The sequence below is a fragment of the Cinclus cinclus genome, chromosome 2, assembly GCF_963662255.1.
Source record: "Cinclus cinclus chromosome 2, bCinCin1.1, whole genome shotgun sequence".
NCBI lineage: Eukaryota > Metazoa > Chordata > Aves > Passeriformes > Cinclidae > Cinclus > Cinclus cinclus.
The window spans coordinates 47,789,761-47,817,687 of NC_085047.1; the positions used below are offsets into that span (position 1 = coordinate 47,789,761).

At 36.9% G+C, this 27,927-nt stretch overlaps 1 protein-coding gene across 1 annotated transcript in view; it reads right to left on the reverse strand.

The window, feature by feature from the left end:
• The window catches only part of MIPEP (mitochondrial intermediate peptidase), a 64,413-nt gene that overhangs the window by 16,248 nt on the left and 20,238 nt on the right, over positions 1-27,927 (reverse strand). Inside the window, exons 11-16 of the mRNA XM_062514668.1 lie at positions 20,973-21,126; positions 19,935-20,012; positions 18,729-18,933; positions 15,816-15,925; positions 11,064-11,138; positions 5,374-5,493 (exon numbers count right to left, since the gene is read on the reverse strand). Coding sequence (XP_062370652.1) covers positions 5,374-5,493; positions 11,064-11,138; positions 15,816-15,925; positions 18,729-18,933; positions 19,935-20,012; positions 20,973-21,126 — 742 coding nt within the window. The remainder of the gene's footprint in view (positions 1-5,373; positions 5,494-11,063; positions 11,139-15,815; positions 15,926-18,728; positions 18,934-19,934; positions 20,013-20,972; positions 21,127-27,927) is intronic.

Genomic DNA, 27,927 nt, shown 5'->3' on the forward strand with positions numbered 1-27,927 from the left:
TCATAACACCTGTTATCATAACACTACTACCTCTTCATGAGTGAGAGATAGTTCCTCCAAGTCACTGACTGTTTTGACAAGCTTAAATATTCTGACAATCTGACTACATCTAATCTAGTTATTGTCTCTATTTTATTGTGTAATCACAGTACTGTTTCAATCTATCTCAAAAATTGCATGTATTACTTATCCAATCGAAATTCACTTATTGCTCAAAAAATGCTGAGGCAGAATAGAATATCACTGCTTTCTCTGATATTTATTGTTCTTCTTTCTCTCAATCTCCTCCTGCTTCTTGAGCAATTATGGAATTCTATTACCTTCTCTACTTGCAATTTGCAACTCAGCATTTCTAGCCTTTTTTGTTCTGAATTCTTGCATTCTTTTACTAATTATCTCTAGTCATATAATAATTTCTACTTTTTATTATCTTAATAGAGTTTTAAAGGGCTTGGTCCTTTACTGCCAAGTCATTTTTGCAGCATGAGGATGGTTTGTATCCTTGGTTCAGTCTCTTGGATAACTACATAATGTCTTTTGAAACATCATACTCAGCTATGTTCCAGTCCCAGCAAATATCTCTCAGCCTTTCTTTTTCTGATGCATTGTTTTTAATTGCTGTTGCTGGGTTTGTTTCCTAAGATGCTTGAAACTTCCACAGTTTTACTTGTGACTCATTAGAACTTACCCTGTATTCTGTTTTTCACACTTTGATATGGCTTTTACTTTTCTAATAACCTCAGTTTCTCAGATATACAGGCTTTTTCTCCCACTGAGTTCTTTTCAGCATCTTATTGATTAGCACCATAAATTTTATTCCCTCATCTGCTACCAAGATTTTTTTTTAAAAGCTCTTTGCCAATAGCACCTATTCTACCTTTTACTGGCTTTTTACATTTCCCTTAATCTGGCTTTCAGTTTTGCTTAGGTTCTAAGGTTACATCATAGCTTAGCTGAATAAACCTAAAATAGATTTTGGAAGGTTTTAGAATAAATATTAAGTGAAATTACAGTTTAAAGTTTAATAGGCAGCCACAATTTAGCCTTCCTTATCAATAATTTAAAGATTCATGTTCACCACTTAAGTTTTCAGAATTCAAAACTTCTACCATCAGAGGTTAAAGGTTATCACTTATTTACCTTTAGCCAGCTTCCTCATTGCTTGCTCAGTCTATTTATTCCTTTTATATGCATTACTGATATTCATATGAAATTTTATACAGAAACAGAGTTATATATAACGTCACAGTTGTCACTCCAAAAACCTAATAAGAAATCCTAAGACAACAGATGCCACAAGGACACAGATGGCAGATTCTATAACAAGATACTTCACCCAAACTGCCAGACAGTCCTCAGTAAGCTGAGGTATAAGCCTGTTAAAACTATACTATACTCTTGCACACAGATTTACTTCAGCAACAACAGAACAGGAGGCTTTGGCTCATGGCAACCATGTGTGATACAAAAACTATTTTCTCTCTGTAGAGAAGCCAGTTCTGCCTATTGACACCAACTCCTCATCAGCTGACCAAATACCCATGCCTCTGCATGTTCCCTGTTAATGAAAAGCTTGTGTTTTCAGCACCCATGGCATGCCACATCTTCTCATAGTGCCTGACAGCCTCCCTGAGCAAGCAGTCCAAATGTTAGGTTGCATCTCACCCATTGATTTCCTTTGTCAGGAATATGACAGACACAGCCATAGCAAGTTAAGACAAGGACCTAGGTGGAGCCTTCCCAGGTCAGGATCCCTGTCTGGGCAGAGTCCTCCCAGCTGCAGGAAGAAGAGACTAACAACCACATTGGTGATACACCATTTTCATACATGTCTTTGCTCTAGGGAATCTCTCACAATACCTGCTTTGTCTTCCACTGGCAAACTTGGCTGGCTAACATTTTTGGTCCCACAGGTGTTTTGGTCTTTCCAAACACTAGCAACCATAGGCCATGTTGCCAAAAAAACTTGCACTCTGGATAAAACTATATAATCATAATTAAACCTGTAACCTGATGCACACTGTAGGACACCAGTAAAGGTGGTCCTTCTGAAGTAATATGTATTTTTAGTATGTTAAAACAAAAAGGCATCTAGCAAGCAAATTATTCAGTGTTCCAAAAAATATCAAAGGCACCCTACATACCAACATGTTGCCTCCTATCAAATGTAATTATAATGATGTGTGTGGGTTAATTCCATCATTGCACTTTTTATTCAGGTACCACACAAGAAATTCATCTGTTTCTGGAAGTAAAGCCTAACAGAAGACCATTTAATTTTGAAAAATGCAAAAGGAACTATTTGGCAGTGATCTAAAAAAGAACCCACATTCCTTATGCCTCTTTCTTCAAAACCATTTTTCCTCACAGTCAAATAATCTCTGACCAAAATTCCAGATTAGAACAGGTTACTACAATGGACAATTAATATGTAAGTCCATAATTTTTTGAAAATAAGGATCAATAACTCAAAGTACTTCACAAAGAAAATGCAGGTATGATGATCTGAGCAGCTGGTGTTTATTGTACAACCACTTCATTATTGAGAGCTCTTTCCTGTAACTGCAGGAGGCTGCAAACTCCACAATCATTGCAGAGCCTGTTTACCCTGTGTGTCATTTTCTGTTACAAACTGAACCAAGCCCCCAGCAGGAGATAGGAATTATTATGCTAGGTGAAGGACTAACAATGGCATATCATTAAGGTTTGATGACTGTCTCAAAGGAAAGTCTGAACTTGGGGGACATGAGGGGACTAAGCAACATGGGGAGAAACTTTGATCATGTCTCAGTTTGATCAAAGGGTCACCCGATACACTTTCAAAAGCCTCTCTGGGCATCCTGGAGACAAACATAGAAGAGACCAGGGGAGACACTCTAAAAGCAGACAGTATCATCAACTAAAAGGCAGGCCATAATAAATGAAAACTGACTTCACAATAGATAAGAAAAACTATGACTTGAAGAAAAGTTTGCAGCAAAAGCAGAGTACTGAATTCCCCACAGTACACAGATTTTGACACAATGCACATACAGGAAGAAACAGCTAGAGAAAGTATGGTCATTACTATTTTGCTTATCTTGCTTTCCTAGAAGAATCAAAAGGAAGACTGGTTGCTTTTTAAAGGTATCACAAGGACTCAAGAAGACAGCCTGTGCAAAATTGTTATTAATTTTCCAAATTCAGTAACAGTAATCTCTTCTGGCAACAAAAACCACCTGACACTACATAAACAGGCGGATATATTTCCTTGCCCCCTGCCCGGCAATCATCAGCTTCTGGATTCAGTAACAGAGCAATCAAATCCCAGCGGAATTTCATCCTCCAGGAGCCAGCAGTAAACTCTGTATACTTTTGAACAGATAAGCAGTGGCCAGCCAGAAAGTGGGATTTGCATTATTCACACAAATGAAGTCTAGAGGGGTGCTGTTTCTCTAGTCTTCCATCTGACTTCCTTTTTGCCTTGCATGTGGCACCAGCTCCTGCGCCCGTCTGCATCAATGCAGCCAATGCAAACACTGTTGTGTGCAATGTTGTGTGCAATGCCTGCTGCCCCAGAGCCTGCAAAATCTGCTTGAATGGCAAATATAGACCTCAACAGGACCCAGATTGCACTACCCCTGAATAGGGCTTTTTTTGCCCTATTCCTCCTACTGTTGGCACGTAACAAGATGCCTAGGCTTACCTTAAACAGGTATACCCCATAGGTGCAGCAGCATTTACTTACTAGGTGTAGTCTATATGCCTCATTTTGAAAGCACTGCAACCGAAAAATGCATGCAAATTGTCCTATCATCTGACATGTGCCTGAGAATGACAGAGATTCATCTGCTGAAGACATATGCTGTGGCCCTACTTCAGAGAGTAAGCCTGCACAGCAAGACTGAAGCCCAACCAAGTACATTCACAGGATATTTATAAATTTACTTGACTCTCAAGAGCACAAAAGGGAACTAGGGTTCATCAGTAAGAGATAATAATGGATGTTTGCAGCCCTGACAGACAATGCTGTGACAGAAAAATCACATTAATGCAGTGAAGATCTTCATTAAGGAAGAAATACTCTTATCCAACACTACTAACTTAAGATATTAAGAAGCCTGACTTAACAGTACATAATGGAATCTAAATGTATAGAGAACAGATAAATTCGAAGAATCTAAACACGTGGTTTTCTCTGCCAGCTCTATAGGTACCTAGCCAAATAATAGACAAAAATAAAAACTGGTCTCTACTATTTTAATGTCTAGCTCTGAAATCAAAAGGAAGGAAGAAATATATTCTCTTTACGTAAAAACCCCAAGCTCTACTTTCAAGGCTTTTATTTTTTTAATCTGGACTACAAATTAAACATGTGAACATGTCTCAACTTTGGAAGAAAGAACAGCAAAGGACAGTAAGACAAACTGCAGACATTAAATACTCTACAAAGTACTGTTATTCTAATGCAGTTTTTCACAATGTTTTACTGAAATTTAAACTGTCTTACAGTTCTTGACACTAATTTTACATTCAATAAATATAAACATAGACTTTCTGACTATTCAAGTTCCAGGCCAATATTTGCTGTTCCACTTCAACATGATCATAGCTTCACTACAAGATGTTACACTCTTCTGAAGTGTGAGCAATGGCAGTACAGTTTTGACGAGGAAATTTATCTCCTAACACCGTTCTCAGAGAAGGAAAGACACATTTTGCTATGGAAAAAAGTATGTTTTCTGAGCAGCAGAAAAAGGATTTGGGTATTCTGACCATAGTGCCAAACAGTGACTGGGGGAGCCAGGCTCCAGGTGGGAATTCAGCTTTCACACAGACCAGGAAATCCTGTGACTGCTGTCTATGCCTTTGGCTGTCACATGAAGCACAGAACAAACATGTTATGATGAAGATCAAAATTAGATAGCTCAGTAGAACTCAAGGCTTTTACACTTTCAGAAACACATGAAAGGATAAATGCCATGATGAAGGTCACAGGAATACAGTGAGAAAAACACACTTCCATTTCCTGCTTCACACTTTCTCTCATGCTGACAGCATACAAACACCAGTGTGCAGCACAATGTTTTGCTGCCTTTTATAAGCAGCCTTTGAAAAGCTCAAATAAATCTTCTTTCCAATATATTGTTTCCAGTGCCTTCTTTACTATGAAAATAAAGGCAAGGTAATGAAGTTCATCATTAAAAGACTACCCTTACACAGAAAACCACCCCTGTTCTCTGGATAAAGTGAGTTAAAGAAAGAAAACTATTTCAATATAATAATACAGCAGTAAACATGTGAGTGTGCAGGGCAAGGGTCAGTGAGAGGGAAGGGTATTATTATGTATCAAAGAAAAGGTGCAGTTTATACAGTTATTCTGTTGCTACTCACTGTATTGGGTACATATGGCAGTCCATAAACTTTCTCCTGTGTTTCCTTTAAAATTTCTGTGGTTGACTTTTTTAGAGGGTGTTTACCATGGTAGATTTGGTCCAAGACAGCATAAAATACCTGAAGAGAGAAAATATATTTATCTTTGGCACATATTACTGGCATATGAAAACCAAAAAAGACACAAAGAAAATAACATGAGAGATTGAGTAGAGAGAGTGAATAGTTTAAATACATACAGCTTGGAGATCTTCTATCATCAGTATAACACACTAATGTTACACAAGGAGAGAAACAGGTTTTTGGAGTACACCAACCACCACCATCATGACCTTTCATAAATCTATGTTTACATCACTTAGCACACTGGGAGTACTACAGTGTCTGCATTTTTAAAATAAATTAAGATTTGTCCCTAAGGCCCTCCAGCAATTCCCCTTTTCAAGAAAAGTATTTTAAAATAGATTTAATAAACCCCACCTATTTTTAAGTTATTTATTTTAAAGTTATTTAAGCAGACACTGCAAAATAAGCTATTTTGAGATGTGTACAAGCAGCCATGAGAACACTTCACCCCTGCAGGGGCAAGTTATGACTTAGGCAGTGAACATAAGAATTATGTTAACAATATTACAGAATCAATGAGGCTGGAAAAGACCTCCAAGATTATCACGTCCAACCTTTGACCTAAAAGCACCATGCCCACTACACAGAGTTGCTGATGCTACTGAGTTTCTGCTAGAACTATGCAACAGTGCAGTACTAAGGCAGACTTTTCCTTTATTTTAGCTCTCATCATCAGAGCAATAAATTGCTGAAGTGTAAGCGTAGCCCAAAGTACAGTGCATCAGGAGGGTATTTTGCCAGAAGTAAAAGTGCCCCATAAGCATTTTTATGCATGAGAACTACAGCAGAACACAGGTGTATGACCAAATTACTGAGGTATTCAGAGAGTGGGAAAATGGCACCATTAAAATGACTTTCCAAACAAAGACAGCAAAGCAGAGTCTCTGGCACTGTAACAAAAAACATGAAACAGGCATGGACAAAAGAAATCATTGCAGCCTTATTTTTTTAGTATGAGGATTTCCTATTTTGTATGCAAGGAAGACAGAGAGCACCCACTGCTGAGCAACACAATATATTTTTGAGAAGTTTGATGGATCCAGATGTTTAAGGGAAGAAGTCAGGTCATCCTGTGGTAGGCACATTTCATAGGAAAGTTGACAATAAGGAGACTCAAAAGGCTCTTTTGCTTTTTGAGAATGAAAAGGAATGAAGCAAATAATTTGGCAAGAGATTCAGGCCCAGTCACACTTCCAGTATGCAATACCATCCCCAATGACATAAACACACTGTTCCAGGAGCTATAATGACAAAATTTTACAGACAGAAAGTTGTTTGGATGTTTTATGTTATTGAAATAACACAAACCCCTGAACCTCTGAAAAGATTCTTTATTATGAAATTTTAGTACAAGTCATTCTGAAGTCTTTAATAATTTATCAGAATTCAGAATCTTTTTATTTGTTCTAGATATGACATGTAGTTACACCAAAACTGAGACTGTTTCTAAACTAGTATATTCCTTCTGTTGGAATAAGCTGTCTTCCAACATACAGAATTCTGATAAACCCTTTGACAGTCTTTCTTGACAAATAACAGATGTGTGCATTGATTTTTTTCCAAGAAAAACTGAGGGTTATAAGCAGGGGGGTGAATAAACTGTGACTTGCAGGAGCTACTCCTAGATTTCCTGCTTGCTTCCTACATGGCTGATGAGGAGAAGAAAGGTCACTAAGATTCCAGTTGCACAATCACCCATTAATGATATTGCAAGTTCTGTGTCCCAGGTAGCAACACTGAACAAGATGTGTAAGCACTCAACATTGCTTATCTACAGATGCAGAGTAGGCAGCAAGCATCTGTTCCAACTAAAAATATAAAGAGAAATCTACACTACACTGCAAAAACTACAATACTTTCTTACTCTTATTTATCTAAGAAGAGAAAGAGGCTTTACAACGGCTTTGCATTCTTAGTCACTAGAATCCCATTCTTTTTTTTTTTTACACAGTTTAACAAAAGTTAAAGGTTTATGGTAGCAAGGGTAACTGAGAGTATGACCCACAGTTAAGTACCATGAATAGACCTGAAAATTACCTGATGTAATAGTCCTAAAAAGCTCACTTTCTCCTGTCACATTAGACGTTTTTAACTCTGCAGTAGTCATCTCACAATAACTTCCCCTCTCCTCTCTACAAAACCCAAATCAAACACTAGGAACTTCAGCATCTGACAATAGACTTCAGCATCAACCTTCAGCACAGCCTTGATCCTCATTTTTCTATCTCTCATCTTTGCTTGGACCAGGCTTCAGTGTTCTCACAACATGGGGAAACTGCATCTGCACTGCAGGGGACCTTTTCTAAAGTGAAATTTGGAGTGAAGTGGTTTGTGGTCAAGGAGCAAAAGCTCAGCTCACAGCTAGGAAGTGGGGAAATGTCAGCTGAAGGCCAGTTCTATGTTCTGCCTAAAGAACAATGTGGTGACAGGGAAGTGAGTCACTGAAGACAGCTATAATCTCTCCCTTGATCCTGGCACATGTACAGTGTGGGAAGAAAGCTATGAGCCAGGCCACCTGGACAGCACGGTTAAAAAAAACATCCCTGAAAATAAACTTGGATGAACTTTATACCCATATGCATTTCCATCTACAAACCACAGTTCTGTGTGTTTACACAAGCCTTTGAAATGGGAAAGGGAAACACATCCCAGGACCACAGGATTTTAGGTGATACTGCTGAGAAGCAAGCTCATATTTAGTATCAAGCAGTAGACAGAAGATGATTTCTAATTTCAGTAAAACACATTTCTCAAAAGAATTAAAAATACAAAAACACCATCAAATAGTTCTGTATCTTCATACTGTCTCTCTATTTTGCACTTACATTGGTATTTATCACTTTCACTTGATTCCAGTTCTTTGCAGCTCCTTGTCTGCTTAATAGCATTAATATGCACACACATAGGCATTTACCAGTAAGTTACTACTGACTGAAAAGAATCTGAGATTCAATCTGCCTGAAAAAAGCTTTAGAAAATGTATGGACTCTCCTATCTTTCCTTCTGAGTAACTGATTACAAGACCTAAGACAAAATTCAGAGGTATTATAGTTGTGAAAAAGAAGCAGTATTTCTTACTTTCACATGCCAATAGACTTATTTTCTGAACAGACCACAGAAGAACCTCCAGGTGTTTTCCTCACAGCTGGAATACTTGTCAGCATTTTTTCTTCTTTTAAAGGTCAAATATAGCTAACATAAAATCTAACCATCAATACAGAATATAGTCTTTGCAAAGTCCGAAGGAACAGTATTAGAATCATCATGCACAGTTTTTTAAGGCATATACCTAGCAGCACAACTGTACTTTGGCATCTGCAAATTAAAATATATTTTGCTTCAATTAATTATTATACTTTTTAATCTGCACATGTAACAATATGCACTTCTAAAATGGAATGTAATAGCTTTATATTTGCAAATTAGTCAACTTCTCTGGGACTTATTTTCTGAATTATTCAACAGAACAGCTCTGATAATCTGTCTCTTTGAAATGAGTGCACACTTCTGCAGGTTTTACACCTGGCATCTCCAAAAACATAGTGTTGAAAGTAGAAATGAATAATTATTCAGTATGGCATTGTGGTCATTTGGCAGAGGTTGAAACTATTTGAACTTAATTCACACAAGAAAAACTGGACGGCAAGCAGCCTGCTAAATCACTGCACCACTGCAGCACCAGTCAATCATTAGGCACCCATGGGAACTTGGGCCACCAGAAGTGGGTGCTCTTGAGCCATGGGGTGTGGAGTGACTCCAAGACAGACTCTAAAGAGGCCCTAGGAACAGCTGAGGCCCAACAGCAGCAGGGGCATTGCACAGTCCCAGCACAAGCAACTGATGCAATGACTTCTCCTTCTGGAATACTCTCTCCTGCACCACATAAAAAGGAGGCCATGTCACTTGTGAATAAATTTGTGACTTATATTGCTCCATGTCCAAGCCCATTTAGCCTCCACAGTGCCAATTTGGTCGCAAACCTCGACAAGATCATAGCAAATAAACACAAAAATTTGAAAGAAAGCTGTCAGATTGATACACAGCTGTTATGGATAGAGACACCAGAAAAGAATGGGTGCATGTGAAAGGACTTGATCAACACTTTGGTGGTTACTAATCTGTACAGGTATGCCCTTATGAATAAAGGTCCATGATTAAGCATTCACAGTATAAATTTTATTTCAATCCAGATTATTTTTCCAATAAAAATCTTCCTGTATTAATTACTTCTATTCTTGCCCACATTGTTTCTGGATTATCAGACATCTTTACGAGACTCTTGCAAAGCCAGCAGTGTGCATTTCAAAAATCAGAGCTGCAGAGATGGTGTAGTTATATTTTCATGTCACTGAGGTATAGGCACAGGTAGCACCTGTCCAGCCAGCACTGCACTGAAAGCACAGTTCCAAAGTCCATTAAGTTTAACCAGTGCAAAATACATATATACACTGAAAACAGTGTTTGGTCTGGCTTTGACTAGTGTAAATGACATGTATACAGTTTAGAGGTCCACACTACAGACTTCTGATTAGTTTCAAGTCTTCCATGCAACTGCACAGAAAAAAACGCAAATATTTAAGTTTCTCTTTCAGATCAATTTCAGTTAACCAGCCTAACTCATGTTTGTAGACAGGGTTGTGATCATATGGCCACTTGTCAAAGGAAGAAATACCAAAGATCTGTACATTTGTTTCCTTCCACAGCTCAGTAACTAACCTTCACTAAGGTACTAGCGGTACTCACCTAAACACCGGTTTAATTGTAGAAGGAAAAACTATATGCTTCAGGCTTAAGGCAAAACAAAGGAGAAAACAAAATCACAAGAATCACACAGCAAAACCTTGTAGCACACCAAATGCAGCCAATGCTGGATGCTAATGTTACTGTACACGTCTGAGAACTGCTGCTACAGGACTGAAAAAGGCCAAATACCATTTTAGAAAGAAGTCTAATTTCCTTTACTTCCTTTGAAGAACAGCATCACTGCCTGCTTACAGAAACGACTGATCAATCATACCTACCCACAGAAAAAGGTTTATGAATTTAGTTACTTCTCCTTACACTGTGAGAGAGAAGTCTTACATCCTTACAGCTCAGCCAGCAATTTTGATGAGACAAGTGGCTACTTTCCTCTGGAGCTGCAGGAGACAAGGAGCTCAAATCACATTCCAGCAAATAAATGTGCTGGTTTAATTTTACTATGGTAGCCTGCATCTCTCAGTCCTACTATATTTTAATGATCAAAGGTACACAACATTTCCTCTACTTCAAGTTCTCCTTAAATGATTCCATTAATTCAATAATTCAATCTTAAACGACATTTAGGAATTCTGATAATCCAACCATTTTCAAAAGCTGTAGTTTTCATTGTATTTTCCTATAGATATAAGCATTTAGGCTTAAGCAGACAACACAGAATATTTCAGAAAAACCAACAAAATTAATATAAAATTTAATTAATTTGCATATACTTAGATAACACATCTACATTAAAAATTTTAAGATCTTAAATATGTTTTTGAAGTGCTGAATTGAGAGTAGAAGCTAGAATGCAAAACACATACCTGCAGTTGCATATCAGCTGCAGCACACACCTTTTTGGACTCACATAGTCTTGACACCATATTTTTTGGTAGTGGCTTAAAAAAAAAGAATAAAAAATCACATCACATTTAGACTCACTGTTTATTTGCAAATTGTGTTTAAATAGCTAATCACTAGAAGAGGCTAAAGATACAAAACAAACCCCTGATGGTAATAAAACATATTTGAAGTGCTTTGCATTGAGGAAGGAAATATTTGCTGAGTAAAGCATTAAGATATCACCATTAATCCACATGGCAATAGAGAAATCACTGTGTGAAATCTGTTTGTCTTTCTATAAACTGATTTCATATTCCCTTATATGCCTGTTAAAAATGTTATTACTATTTTTAGACATAAAGAACAGACTGGGCAGTTAAAGTCCTCCCACATCATATAACTCATAATACTGAGCTTAATAATACTGGGTTTTCATAACTTTAACTGAGAAAGCATCAGGCCTTCTACCATAACCCACATAAAAATATTTAGTTGTACTGACAGTAAATATCTACCCTTTTAAATTATTAACAAAGTTAAATTTTATTCCACATCTATGGCAGTAAAATTATCCATGCCACCACAGACTGAAAAGTCAGAAACATTTTTCATGTCATTAAACAAACATTTTGACCTTCCATCCAGATGTCTGCAAATACATCCAAAGACTTTTTAATGCCAGATTTTTATGAACATCTGTCTGTGAATGCTTGACCTTACACTTCGTCCACCACTTGCTGAAGCTTTTCAATAGATGTTTTTCCTAACAAACATTCTTTTCTGTTTCTAGCAACTTCCTTAGCCAAACAAATTAAATACGGTTAAAATAACTGCATTCTTTCTAAAATATTAAGAAAGGCCATTGTACAAGCTGTACAATGTTATAGAGATGCTAGGTATTAAATTTGACTCTAAAATCATACCTATGCTTTTATAGTGTGCTGAAGCAATCAAGAAATAATCCAAGAAAGTCTACAGATATGGCAGAGCCATGTGTTTACATTCTCTGCAAGTTATAGGAATTCAAGGCAAACAATATTCACTGAATAAAAACCCAGCTCTAGAGAAGTTACACCTAAGTGAAGAAAATTTTATCAATTGACTCTAGAATCCCAAAGTTGAAGCAGGTAAGAAAAATTCTCTGGTTGCACAGCATCTTTATGCAGTACTTGCTAAGGCTTGCAATCTCTTCTTCTCCACTCCAAGGTATGTTTCTGTGAATGTCATGCAAACAGATAAGCTGAGGTCTTGAACTGGAGCATGTACCGTTTCAGGCAATGGAAACTATTGCTCCTTGCTCCATTACAATCTCACAAATCTGCTTAATAAGCAGCTGAATGAATTTAAAAAAGCATTAGCATTCTTACTTCACTTCTCCTGGAAGATGAACTCTCAGACAAAACCAGATTGCGACTGTCATCTTCCTTCTAAAAGAAAGACTTCACAGAGCTTTGGCTAAAACTGTGTCACTGAATAACCATTCAATTTTTAAAATTTAAATACTACAAGCTTTTCTTTTAGGCCCACTTTTCTATCCTTCTCCATTAAGTAACTTTAAGGTCTTGGAATGAATTTTTCAGCATCCTTTTTCATGGTGGCTTAAAGAACAGAATTCCCTGTGTCTCAAAGCATGCATAACTCCTTACCATTGTGTAGCAACTGCAACACATTACAACTGTTTACTATCTATGGGCTTATTCTTATAATCATGCTAATACAATACTGTCTTTGTAATTCCATCTCTGTGAAAAATGAACTCCGTTCAAATCTGAACAGCTGAAACACTGGCCTTTGTTCAAGAGAGCCTCCAAAGACGCACAAGCTTAAAATTATTTAGCTCAGACCTACCACATATCTCTGCATTTTACAAATGAAATTAAACAATCACAGTGATTCAGAATGGCACCCATGCACCAGATTGTCTGCTTAAGCACTGTAATGCCCTCATTTTGATATGGCTTGGCTTCATGAGTTTACCTGACTAATCCAATTTTAGTAACTAAATATTAGTCCTCTCTATTTATTCATTTTATCTCAAGGGTATTTTTGGTTTGAGTCATCTTTCTGAAATGAAAACTAGGCTTGCTATTTTCTTGAAACAAATAGATTTGTACTGGCCAGCTTTTTCAACTAAGTTCAAAAGATTTGCTCCTTTTGACAGAAGAGCTTGCAAGCTTTGTCACTCTTCAACATTCAACAACATAACCTTTCAAAAGGGACAGAAGGCAGAGACAAACTTTTAATGAACTTCAAGATATTTTGGACCAGAACCTCATGATTTACATCTAAATGAACTCTCATCTTTGAAGGTCTGCCCATCAATTTATTTTTTTGCAATGCTACTGAAATACAATTTTCAACAGTGTACGTTTTATTAATCAAAATACCTCTTTCCACTCCTCTTCTCACAAGCATAAGCACTGCTTGTAAGTGCAGATCCTCAGAGATGAGTCCTTCTACAACTGACTTTTATAGCAATGACTAATGTAAGATGAGATTACACTGACAAGTTTTTCTGATGCAATTATGTTCAGAAGGAATATTAAAAACCACACCACCTGAAGTCTACATGCAAAAAATAGATTGTAGATGCAGCAACACCAAAAGAAGGATGCTCTGGCAAATTATCTGCATTGCCTCTGACACAAACTGGGTCAGTAGCAAGCCCTCCTTCTGCCAACATCCAGCAGAGCTCTGTTGGTGTAGTTATTGCAGAAAAGATCCTTCCAGCATTGCAAATTTCAGTCTCTTAATTAATAAGAAGAAAACTAATGGAAGTTCTTGTACAGAGCAAAATATTGATTAAATGGTTTCATAATTCTCACATTTTAATTTTTCATCCACCTTCCTTACTTCCCCTTGAAAATGGGGACTGTTTTTTTCTCAAATAAATCAAAAACTGGAGAAACAAAAAAAAAATCATATCCTATTTGCACAACAAAAGAACTAATCAGAGAACAAGGAGAGAAAGCAAGCTCCAAAAAGATCTTTGTGAAGTAGAAAATGTAAGAGAGATAGGATTTTCAAGTCAAAGTACTTCGTAACATATACACCACAGAAACATTACTTCAATCTATTTGTATTTAAATGATGAACATAGAAATTTGATATCAGATTCTTAAAATCAGTTTAGATGAACAAACACAAGCAAAGGCAGATTTATATATGTTGGATAACAGCTAAAAAATGCATTCTAAAATTTTTAAAGAGGAATTAAAAGGAAGCCATCTAAAGCTCTCAAGAGCCATAGAGCAGTTTCAGGCTCTTCTTCTCATCTTTCAGTATAATCCACTCTTGCCCCCTTCAAGACTGGATTTCTACATCAAACCTCTCTCAATTGCTCTCTGAAAGGGGAAGATTTCACCACCAATAAAAAGAAGTAGTTTATGGAAATGCCAAATGGGACACAGTGTCTGGTTCTTAGCTTTTGCACTGAAACTAAACATGGTTTAGATTTGTCAACTCATTTTGAAAATACAAAGCCATAAATAATGTTCCACAAATCTCTTTCAGATGTTTTAGTGAAACTCATTCTCTGAACTCATATGCAATCAGATTAACTCCATGCTGTTTAAACATTACATGAATTTTATAGAGAACTTTAGAAAGCCCTATTTCTGCATGTGGATTCAAATAGATAAATGATCAACACTCTTGAACTGAGATTAACTCCCAGATTTCAAGAGACCATTCTTAGTGCAATCAATTCTGTAGAAACAATTGCTCTGTTGCAAAACTAAAAAACAAACAAAAAAACCCCCACAAAACCAAAAACAAGCAAACAAACAAACAAAAACAAAAAAAAAAACAACCAAACAAAAACCACCAAAACCAGAGTAAATTTCTCAGGCAATATCTATTAAAATAGAAGTTAAGCAACATATTTTCCTAACTGGTCAATAGAGGCAAAGATAATTCTACTTACTTCCATAATACTGAAATACATCGAATGGTCGGTGTTGGATAAAAAGCTCCAGTGAAGTATTGGAGCTACACAACTTAGGAGGAATTTTTGAAATGTCTGTATAAATAGAAATCATTTTCTATTGCCATGTCTTAAATTGACCAACAAAAGTCACCTTATTCCAAGGAGTACTGTTTTCCAAATACCCCACAGAAAGCAGATTCTTGCAATAGACTGATAGAGAATAACTTCATGTAAGAACAGCATCAGAGTTTTAATGCAGAAATTCATGACTGACAGAATTTAACTAATCTTAATATAATCCTAAGTAGAGCAGTATGTTTTTCATCACAAAAATATTTTAATCACTGCCCTATATTGTGCTAAAAATGGGAATTTTGAAACACTGCAGATCATTTCCATTTATGTCCATGATTGGCTACGTCAGCTTTATACTAAGACAGACTTTAGAGAGTTCAATGACAAATCCTATTTTTGTCATAACTTACCTGCAATTATATTAAACCATTCCAAACAACTTGATTCACACGGAAGTTGTTAATCTACTACACCTTGTAGTAAAAAATGGCTGAAAATTTTAAATATTTAATTGGAACCTTAGATGTAAGAACCTAGTACTCTTCCACAGATGACACTTATCTTTTTTGCAATGACAATATTAACATTTTTTCTGAAAAACTGAAATTGTAATACTAAAATAATATTCTCCATTGTTTATTTCTACTTTAAACATTATTAATCAATAACACATGTAAATATGATTCTTTTCCTACATACTTTTATTCATATTTTACATATTTTTCCCTACCTGTCCTGTTTTATAATGCCTTGCAAACTGGTTAACCACTCGATAGTCATTTGCAAAATACTCCATCAGAATTGAGGGAACTTCAGCAAAATCAGTAGCACATCTGGTTCCTAGAGGGAGAATAATTGTACATATTAGCATTTGCTATTTCCACTAACACAAATAGTTAACTCTTCCCAAAAGGTTTTGCAGCTTTCAGTTTGGACTTTTGGTGAACTTTAACGTTCTTTCATTTTTTAAGTCAATATTTTATTTCCATTATTGTACATACTGCCAGAAAAGCTTCATTATGATCCTACACATTTTACTATAAATCACAAAGTAAAACAAAATATTTGAACAGCTGGGTGAGGCACCTTATAAAGTTCTGGATCACACCCTTTTTAAACTAAACCAGACTGTAGCCAAACCGGCCCTAGGTGAAACACCAAATCTATTTAAGTGTCCTAAACCAAAATTAAACTACAATGTAAATAAAACTCTGCCTTAATCCCATTCACAGTTACAAGTCTTAGCTTCCATCTGTTTGCTGAGCTTACTTATACTTTGTATTAACCTTGCTTTATAATACCAACTCATTCATTCATTCAAGAAACACTCTTGCAGATTGAAGACATGTTCTATATAAGTGCAATGTGCTAATATCTTAGCTGTTACTATTTTCAAAAAGCATTTTCCCACAAGCCTTATTTATTCTAATCTTTATCAGTATCTTACCCAATGAAAGTTATTAAAAAGTGTAACACATTGCCAAATTAAAGCTGAATTTCTGATTTCTATATTAAAGCTAGCAATATAAAAGTTGTTGCTTTCATAGTGGAGCCACTGGGTCATCACCTCTATCCCTGTCTGCCAGAGACAATGTCAACAATCAGAATGTCTTAAATCTCAGTATGCTTTTACTATTTTTTGAATCACTCCATTGACCTCTACAAACTCTTCTCTAATTTTTAATCTTAATTTATAATCTGTTTACACTCAATGATTCAGACTGATACTTCTCTTTAATATAAATACCATTTATCACACTGGTTTTTGCCTACTAAATTGAAACTATATTCTCTCTGAGCCATCATTATCCAAAGGCAAGATGAAGTCTAAGAAACCATCCATTCTAGTTCTTCTCTGTACCTGCTGCAGTTTGAATTCACCTTCAGACTAGACAAACAAAATGAACATGCCCAAACATTGCAGGAGGTTTCACCAGTACCTTTACCGTTCTAACACTTACTGCTGTTAGATACAGCTCTGATGTAATTTCAAATCACATTGGACCTTTCCAGAGACACATTTGCTATATGCACTTCTGCACTGACACATAAAACCGATTCTGTTTGTCCACCACTGCTGAAAAATCTATTTGATAGCAAAAATACTCCTTGTGTTCTGAAAATGCATGATCTGCACTGTGTAGTTCTGAATTAAAGTAAAGCAAGAGAGAGCAGGAAAGATGTCAAATTATTCAGCTCATATCAAATGGAATGCCAATTTTTTTTGTAATCACAAAAGCCTGTAGTCATCTTGTTTCCACACCTTCCATACATATTTCCATACACACCTTCTGTTCCCTGAGAGCAGAGAGCCCCTAACAGACATCCCTAAGACAAGCCCTTTGATTGTTACACATTCCAAATCCATTAAAAAAGGATTCTCTGCAGAAACAACACTACTGACCTCCAACCTCCAAAGCTGCTTTTGCAATGCTAGATCTGGAGTGAAATCCTCTGGGATACAGGACTGCCTGGAGCTAAGGCAACACACAAACCATACACAGGGACTCTTGGAAAGTCTTAGCCTCAAAACAAGCCATTTCCTGCCCCTTCAAGAGTTTGACATGCAGACACTCATGATTCAGCACAAGAAGAGAACTCCTACCAAAACAGCTATCTGGGGTATTTAAGTATTCCTGTAGCTCAAGATGAGCAAGGCTACATGAGTGGAAGGAGTGGGGGAGAGTCCGTAGCTGTCTCAAAGACCATACACAGCTTATATGGAAGGAATTATGCAGTGTTCATCTGTTTTAACAATGTCCACTAGTGACCTACTGATAAAACAGTTCAGTCAATTTTAATTTTAAATGTATGACTTAAAAAAAAAAAAAGAGTATTTTGCCACTGGGTGCAAAGGTATTCATTGATAAAACATGAACAGGGACACCCCTGTGTATCACTAGCATAAAAATGGTAAAACATATTTTTAAAAAAATCTTCAGACAAGGGAGTTACAATCTCATCCATTTGGTTGTTTGCTTTGTTGTTCGGTTTTTTGTTTTTAATATGTAAATGTCTACTGCGCTTGAGATTTCCAGCACACTATTATGGAAAAGAATATACAAGCTGTCCACAGGTAAATAAAAAGTAGCATGCCAAGCAGCCTTAGCCAGCATGGGTCTTTGACCTGTTTGCCACAACTGCAGAAGGTTATAGAAGCCAGAGACCAACCAATACCCTCACTATGCTTTGCAAGACCTAATTCACTAATTTTCCTTCATTCATTTCCCAGCCCAGGATTCATTGTGGTTTTACACTAGGTACAACATATTTCCCAACCTCCAACTATTCAAATTATTATAAACTCCACATAAGACAAACATGCAAGAGTGCATGCCACCAATAGAATAAAGATCAATGGTACATAAAGAAGATACATAAACACCTAATTCTTATTAGAAAAAGAATATTCAAGTTTGGTTGAATAGTTTGGTTGAGTTTTAAATAATATCTAAGGATCTGATAATGTATTCTCAAATCATCAAGGGTACAGAACTATTAACATAACAACCATTTTTGCTTCATACTCTTTTTATTCTTTTGTTCTGTCTATTTTTATTTTTTTTTAAATCTACTCCTTTCTTCTGGAAATTAAACATTTGACTAAAACAATAAAAAAGAATCACTATTATAACTTTCTTACCAGTGACATGTTGGTACCGAGTTCTTCCCAGCATAGAATGCATAGCATGTCCCATTTCATGGAAGAGATTCTCCATCATGCCAGGACTTAGTAGCGTTGGTGCACCCCTTGCTGAATTGGGAAGGCTCAGCATAAGAACAACTACAGGTAGCTGGTACTCTCCATTTTCCTTTAGCCTGCCTCCTCGAACTGTGAAGTGACAGTCCTTTTCAAGGTAAAAGCAAACATAGACAGCCAATGTCATTATATGAACGATATTAAAACAATGATTAAATTAAACTTTTAAATCAAATCTGAACATATACTCAGTTACACAAGTAGAATTCAATGATCGTTAACAGTGTTGTTCAATAGCAGCACTGTTTCTCCATCTTTATTATATGTCTCAAATTCACAAGGAAAATTACTTTATTCCATAAAGGAAAGACTATGTTGCTGTTAGAAAATAAAATTATTTCTTTATGTTTTAAGATTATCAAAACCATTCAAATTTTCTAACAGGTATCACTAGCGCCAAGAAATTTAGTGATGTGTCAAATCCATAATGTACAGATCAAGTTCTCTCCTCAGCCTTCAGCAGTAATTTCTTTATAAAATATACCACACAGCACTACTAGTATATTGTCAAATACTAAAGCAACAGAGTTATATATTAAACTAATGTAGATTTAAAGTTTGCCCACTCATCATCTCACTGAAGGTGGTAATTTGCAGATCCATCTACTAAGTGAAGTGTCTACTGTACTGCATCCTATTGCAAATACACTGGCACTAGGTAGTGACTGAGCCATAACGTCTACAGTAGAACCATCTACAGTAGAACCATCTACAGTTTTAAGGAGAATTTAGAATAAAAATTAGTTGAATGTAAAGATCAGAACGTATGAATGTCAGATTGTTTCTACTTGCAAACAGTAGGTCAGAAAATAAGTGTTAAAATATCTACCATTTCTCTAAACAGAGTTCTATGATTCTATTCTATTTCATAGTGCCTGTTACTCTGTACCACAAAGAGTATCAGTTCAGCCTACTGGGTGGTTTTTTTTTTTAAATCAAAGCTTGCTCTAAAAAATATTTTACCTAAACCCACACATTCCCTGTTTAAATTTATTTTAAAACAAGTTTCACTAAATTTACATTGAATGCAAATGTCACTAATGCTACACTCATATAAAACCCAAGCTGAAGTCAGATCATAAATGTTACCTGATGTGGTTTATCAGGTCGCTGGAAGAAGTCACAATAGATGTATCCTAGCAAACCTTCAGTTTCATGAACAACAGCCTGAAGAAAAAAAAAAAGGAGTATAATTTCCATAGTGAAAGCACTGATAATGCATTAACTGAAGACATAATATTCAAATCCCAAGACTTATAATGAATAAATAATAAACAAACTGGGAATAATTAATATTAAAACTGTTCATATTTTTAATTGGAAAAAAATGTACTAAATTCACGTCTTGTATCTCAAACTACAGACATTTCTAAATTTCAGTCAAAACTAGCTAGTCATGGATTAGTATTAAAAATACTTTCTGTGTTAAAAAAGCACTGTCTGTAGCCCCCAAATGATAAACAGAAGCCGATTTACCATGGAAATAAAAACAGAAAGAGTAAGGAGTAACTATAAATTGACCTACAGTGTATAAAGAACAGAATCTCTTGCTGGAGGCTGAGGATAGAAGAGCAGCGGAGAAGATCTGGCAGTGAATAAATGTAGGAAGACAACAGAGGAACTTGGGAACCTGATGAATTAAGTTATTGCCCAAGTTTTTATTTCCACCCTCCCCTAAAAAGAGGGCAGAAAAATAAAAGAAAAGTAAAAATCAATCTCAAAGTAAAGATGACTTATGAAGGAAAAAAAATGAGACAAAGACATATGACTGCTAGGACACACACCTACAGCATTCTAGTCATCTGGTCGTCTACAAATTGAAACTAAATAAACTAACAGGACTCATTCAGAAAGGTGCAGCAATAATCTCCAAACAAGAAACTGTTTCTGATTCAGGCATCCTTGACACAGAGCTATTGTTAAAGCCATAAAATACTTAACATCCAAAAGATACTTAAAGATACAATAATACTCTTGAGATCTAACTTCAACTAAAACTAGACAACTAGTTTTGTGCTTTTGATAGGTATCAAAGTAATTTTTTTTAAAAAAGTTTGATTCATAGCTCACAGAAGCACACCAGCTTGTTTTATCTTCCCTTTGGTTTCAGATGCTGGGAACACTTACCAACTTTCGAACATCTTCAGACCAAATCTCTCCTCTCTTTGTCTGTTCAGCATAGAGAGAGATCCCTAGGAGCTGACTGAATAAAGAATTCAAACCTTCCATGCATGCCCCAAGAGAGAAAAATGGACAGTACAAGCCAGGATCAATGTTGTACCTAAGGGAATACAAGAATCCAAAACCAGTCAGTCAGCAAAGCTACATAAACTACAGTACTCACCTTCAAGCCACAGGATGTCAGAAATACACCAGTTCAGCCCAAAGGCCCTCAGCAAGCATGTTTGGCTTTATTTTTCAAATAGTGAAACCAAGTTAGAGGCACAGCGCTTTGCAGTACCTCAATTTTCCTTATATTCAAATATGGATACCAAATTCAACAGATGTTAACTATGGTTTTCAGAAATGTGGTGAACATGTAGCCCAAACAGACCATGGCAACATGATGGGTGGCCAAGCAGTGGCTTTTGATACCCAAGAGGCCACTGGCACTCAAGTGCCTTTCCCATGCCAAGGCTGCATCGTGTGACTGATCAGAAAAACAAGCTGGCTTTGGCTGTGGTGTTAAGCCAAATCCTCAGCTAGGGCAGGAAACCAACTGGTAAGCACTGCTGACTCCACAGTCTTGCCTTTCACTGCAGCAACAGAAACACCAAATAGACACAATCACCTCCCACACAAAAATCACACCTCGAGCTCTGGGGACTCTCTTGAACCATGTAGAAAAAAAAAATCTTACAGCTGTCAGCCACCTATATATTCTAGTTTGTGACATGGATTTCAAACATGGCCAACACAGCTTCCTGAGCCTAACCTCAACCAACTATGTTCAAGATGCTGTAGCATAGAAGACACTCCTAGGAAAGAAGACATCATACATCTGCATGCGCTCATAATAAACTGAGAATTAACAAAAAATTCAAAAAGTAGTTCAGAGAAATCTGTAAAAGGGTTTACACTCCCTGAGACTCTGACCCTAAAAAGTAAACACGCTAGAGGTGTTTCAAACAAATAAATACTTTGCAAAATTACACCTTTCACAAGCTGATCAGCATCACACAACACTTTTGAGACAACAGCAAAATCAGAACTGGAATCTACTTGTAGCTGTGTGTGTACCCCAAAGGGCAAAAAAGTACTCCTGCCTCATTTCACATAAAAAGCCCAAGTGTTATTTTATACCATTTTCTAGGGTCTCAGAGTAAAGACTGTTTAACTCTAGACAATCACAGTCACTGAAATTTAAACATGCATCAGCTAGACTAAATAGCTGGACATCAAAGATGAGAACCATGCTGTTTTAAGGCTTGTGATCAAAAAGCTTAGTTACAGACCAGCTGTGAAAGAACCAGTTAGTCCTTACCCACACACCAACTCTTCCTTCCTTCCCACTTCCACAGAGAAGACCTGAAAAAGAAGCCCACTGGGCATACTTCATTTGCCAAAGTGCTGTTCACAACTGCAGCTCTGATGCACTGATGGGCACCACTGAGCTGAGAGGCACAGCAGGGTGCGGTTATTCCTCTAAGCCACAATAACTGAGGTACAAGATTTTACTTATTTTCACACCACAAATACAAGAAGTTAAAGCCAGTGTATTCTATTCTTTTAAACTATACTAGAACATAGAAAATAAAGCCTATTTTGCCTCTACCATACTGACACACTTTTTCAAGAACTTCACACTTAAATTCACACACTGCACACTTCCACATGCATGTTTTCCTTCTTTCTCAAAAAGTCATTACTACCAAGGAAATAAGCATGATATAAATCACTTTAGATCAAGTTAGACAAAAAGACTGAAAGCAAGTCTCTAAAAGAAATCAGAAGAGATGAGTTAATTTTCCTGTGAGCCAATTTTCATATATGAAATTCGGAGTACAAAGGACACTGACTGACACGCAGAGCTCCCCCTTCCAACCCAAAGTGCAGAATTACAGGGTATGTGTTGAATATACTCAGAATTTTTAAGTCAGTAATTCCTAAGAATTGCAATGATTTCAACAGTGGTGCTTTTTGGAAAGCTTTAGCAGGTAAATCTCAGATGTCTCCACACTTCTATAGAATCGCTCAGTGACTGCCTTCTGCCCAGACTATTACTATGAAAATGAAACACATCACTAAGTGCTTCAGACCTCCTGATTCTACTCTGAAGCTCTGTCTGCATACAGACTACAAGATCTGTTAAAATGACCCTTCTTTTGGCAGCAAATCATAACAACCTCCGTAATAGTTTAGAACTGGTTTTTGTCATCTCACTTTAAAATCTTGTACTATCATCCTACATGCCACTATGAATAGTAAGCTGAGTTTTTCATTTGCAATTCAAATAATTGCTTCTTTAAGTAATATCTGGCTACAAAAGTCCTGTCTCAATATACACCACAGACAAGCTCAAGTGGTTTCACTGCACAGGGCTCTTTGCAGGGCTTTTTTGCTGAGTGCATTTCAATCAGTCTGCCAAAGCTACACTTATGTGCAAAGCCTGCACACTCTCCTCCCCCACAGACATCCAGTATCATCCCGTGCCATTTCCTCCCTGCCAAGTCAGAGAAGGGAGATGAGGTACGAGGTAATTCAAGAAAGAACCCATATGCTACAGTACTACAAACACACACTTCACTAAGTCAAAATTTAACACTACCAACAGCTCACATTCATAACAAAACATCCGATTTTCACAGCTGCAGGAAATTAAAACATGTAGCTCCCAAAACTGAGTTCAGCTGCAGGATAAGAGAACATGAAAATAATAAGAAATTAAAGAACAGCACCCTTGAAAACAGTAAGGAGGGTAAATTCTTGAAGGGAGGGTGGAAAGAGGACAGAGCCAGGCTCTTCTCAGTGCTGCCCAGTGACAGGACTGGAGGTCAGGGACACAGAATGGAACACAAGATGTTGCATCTTAACATCAGGAAGTATTTTTTTCCCAGTGAGGATTAGCAAGCAGTGGTACAGGTTACCCTTAGAGGCTACAAATCCCTGCAACTCGGAGATACTGAAAAGCTGCCTGGACATGATCCTGGACACTCAGCTCTAGGGGACCTTGCTTTAGCGGGGGATTGGACCAGATGACCTTCAGAGAAAATTCCCAACCTCAACTATTTTGTGAAGGTGTCATATGGAGCCTAGGACCAAGAGCATACAGCTGTAGCAGAAGATAGATTCCAGCTTTATCAGAGGAAGACAATGTTTCATACCAATTGCAAAGGATTACCACATTCAGTTGAAATACTGGATTAATGTGTGTGCTGGAGGGGCGGAAAAAAACAACCTCTGAAACTAAGTTTAATTTCATTTCAATCAAAAACACAGATAGGTACCAGTGGGAGAAAGCAATGGTATTTCTTCATGGATAGAATAGATGATATTAATATATTGCTGGAAGGAGACCAATGCCTACTTCTCATTCTCAGCACTCATTGAATATGCACAATGTCCCCATGACCCTGCTCTAGGATGAAAAGGATGGGAAAGAAGGCTTTCTGATAAATACTTTGTAGTATAATGTCACTGTCAAAAGTGGGGTGGTGGTAGGAAGTCAGTTTGTAATTGTTTTTTCCTTTGAAAAAAGCATGATACTTATCCACCCCACCCCCCCCCCCCCCGGAAAAATAGCAGGAACAGACTAATGCCTTAAGGCAGACTCCCCAGAGGAACTAGCCCCCTACTCTGGCTAATGTTTGAAGATGTCACAATCTTGACATTTTGAGTACAATGTGGTCCTGACTAAACAATCACTTTAATAGAAACAACACAAAGTTAAGGTCAGTCCCTTCTGGTAGACCACTGCCAAGATTAAACATCTCCCACATTTAATGAAAGATGTGTGTTAATGTTCTCCTTGCTAATGGAAAATTGAAAAAAGTTTTGAAAAATAACTTTTTTTTTATACAGAATACAAAAACAAAAATGTTTCTACTTCTGATCTCAATTGTCCATTTCTGCCTTGCCTATTATACCAGTGTGCAAAAAAAAAAATCAAAACTGAAGATACTAAAAAATCCTCAAATACCACCTAGTATCTTATGCCACAAACCCACTACTTAACTTACTTTTGGACACACCTGGCAGCAGTCAACAGAGATTATTATACCTTGAGTTATCTGGCATCCATTGTTTGCTAGCCAGTGCAATGTCCTAGGAGTTATGGAGAAAGGGGTTAAAACCCATAGTATAGTGCAATTATCACAATCAGATGATAATAACCAATAATACTCCAAAATTGGTATTGGGCACTGGAAAAAAAACCTACTCCTCCAAAAAGCATGTAATACATCTTCAAAAACCTTTGTCTAAATATATACTATACCCACTAAGCAGTAGTAATTCCAGACACCAAAACACAGATTCAATTACCAAGTTTTGAATTTGGTCCTACCTCATACACAAACTCTATTTTCACAAATTAAGTACAACCAACTATAAGTGAAGAAAACCTAACCCCAAACTTGCACTGATTCCAGGAAAACTTTCTCTTTCGGCTTACTTAGTAACAGCAATTAGCCAAAACCTCAGCTATCTGAAACTGATGCTCTATAACCAAAACTTCAGTTCCTGGAATTATTATTGATAGATGATCTTGCCTTTCAGTGGCAAGAGCAAGCATATGACTGACTCTTTTCTGAGCCCCCACCTTCAAAATTTAATGCTACTCACTGAAAAATAAAAGATGCAACACTAGGTAAGATTAGAGGATTATGGGAAAAAAAGAATAAATGAAAATATTTGAAGCTTCCCCAAAAATAAAAATGCTCAATGAACAGAACAAGAAATGCTGCAATCTCTACTAGATCTCTAATACTTAAATCTGGCATATGCATGTGGGTAGAAAAGTATTTGGGAGAATTTACAAAGTAGATGTTCCCTTGCTGAAGATTCTTGGTTGATTTCAGACACTCAAATGGTAGCAGTCATTAGCAACTTCATTGTTTCCAGATGACAAGAAAAAAGCATCTGTTAGCAAATGATTACCCAATCTCAGTTACTGGCAGCTTCATCATGGTAATGGAACTGCAAGAACACATTTCCCAGGCACAGTTTTTTGGCATTCAAATTCATATGAATCTAAAAACATGGTAGCTCAGCTTTTTGGCAGCAATGGGGACTGTGATTGTGACAGCAATCCAAATTTCTCTTCCCTCAGTTCTTTCAACAAAAATTCTCATGCTGTTAAATGGTCTCAGGTTATATCTTTGAAACACAGTCTGACCTGGACTGGATTTTCTAAAAGACCACATAAAACTTTAAGAAGACTTCTCTCAATACCCTCCTTTAGCATTTTAAATTGCCCACCAGTAAAGACAGAACTTGTCTGTGTTGGATGCAGAGCCTTTTCGAGGGCTGGTCCAAGACTGTAAAATTAATTTCTCCTGAAGCTAAAGGGAAAACTTGAAGTTCCCCATCTACTATCTCATGTGTACGGGGCTTCTTTGATTCCCTTGTTTCAAACATGAAACCAAGTGTACTTGCAAATCCAGACTAAAGCCTCCCAACAAAACCCTATGAAAACCAAGGCATACCTACCTTGGCAAGGGGTTGGATAAGATTATCTCCAGAGGTCTCTTTCAACCCTAACAATTTTGTGATTCTGGGATTCTACTGCACATTACTTTTCAATCAACAGAATGAAAGGACAACATTTCAGTCAATGAATTAGCTGATACTGACTGACTCTACATAAAAAGGAGCAGAATTTCCAAAGTGCTTTAGCTTAGCCTGTCCTTGAAATGCTCACTAGTCAGAGCAAAGCTATCTTCATAATCTACATGTTAATAAACGTTGATGACCCTAATGTGCATATAATTATTTTTATTATACTACGTGTTAAAGCAGCAACCATTCTAAGAATCACTTTATGCACAATTTTCAAGCTGTTATCAATTGCGAGCTTGAATAGTTGTATAGCTTTGTGCCTTCTATTTAAAACAAACAGTAAAACTTTGAAATAAAACTGCATGAAGCAGCTGCTTTATTATGAGCACACTCTTTGGCAAGCTGCCTCCACATTTATTCAGACAAATTACGATTTTATCTCCAACAGGAAGTGCACTCAAGTATTTTTGGGAAAAGAAATCAGAAGGGAAATTGTCATGACCCACACTGAACTATAGTAACAGGCACTCTGCTACCAGTAAAATTTCTGCAAAGAGTTACTGCTACTAGGAAGAAAGGTTAATGTTCTGGAGACAGACAGCATTTAGTGACAATAACTACTGCAAAGAAGAGCTGGAAGACAGGTTTTCTTGTATGCTGTAATTTGCAGCCCCAGAAGAGCAGACAGACTCTTCAGCAGGGACGATGATGCACATGGCAGAGTAACATCAGCAGCAAAACATTGTACTGCTGTCTCCAAAGCTGGCAAACACAAGGAAATGTAGTTATGGCATTTCCTAAGGAAGAAAAAGGATTCAGGGCAGCTAAGCAAGCCAGGGCAAGAATCAAACACCCTGTCTGGATACCCTTTTGCTTAAAATGTGAGTTCTGGGCCTTAGGATGCCTATGTTACCAGAGAAGAGTAGACACAAATATTACACTTTCAAGCTCAGTAAGATACCAATTAGAGGTAAATAGCACAAGTCTAGACCTCAGGTATGAGCTCTTGCTTCTTTCTGGAATTTAGGCTTCCCTAACTGGAATGTTGTATAGTTTAATCCCAAAAGGATGAAGAGCACAGTATTTTCTATGGGAATATGCCATTGAAACTGCAGGCAAAAGAGATGGATCTTAGAAGGTATTAACTTTGAGGAGAACTATATACTCCAGTCAAAAAGATTTCTTACCATGTAAAATTTCTTCTAGTGTATCTCAGGTAAAAAAATATGCAGGTATGGATTAATTTTTGCTATTTGCAATTTGTACTGCTACAAAAAGATTTTTCCCAACTACCCTTGAACTTGGGCACAAAAATTTTCTTAAGCCATTACATGAAACTTAAAGGATCTAAATGTAATTCTGG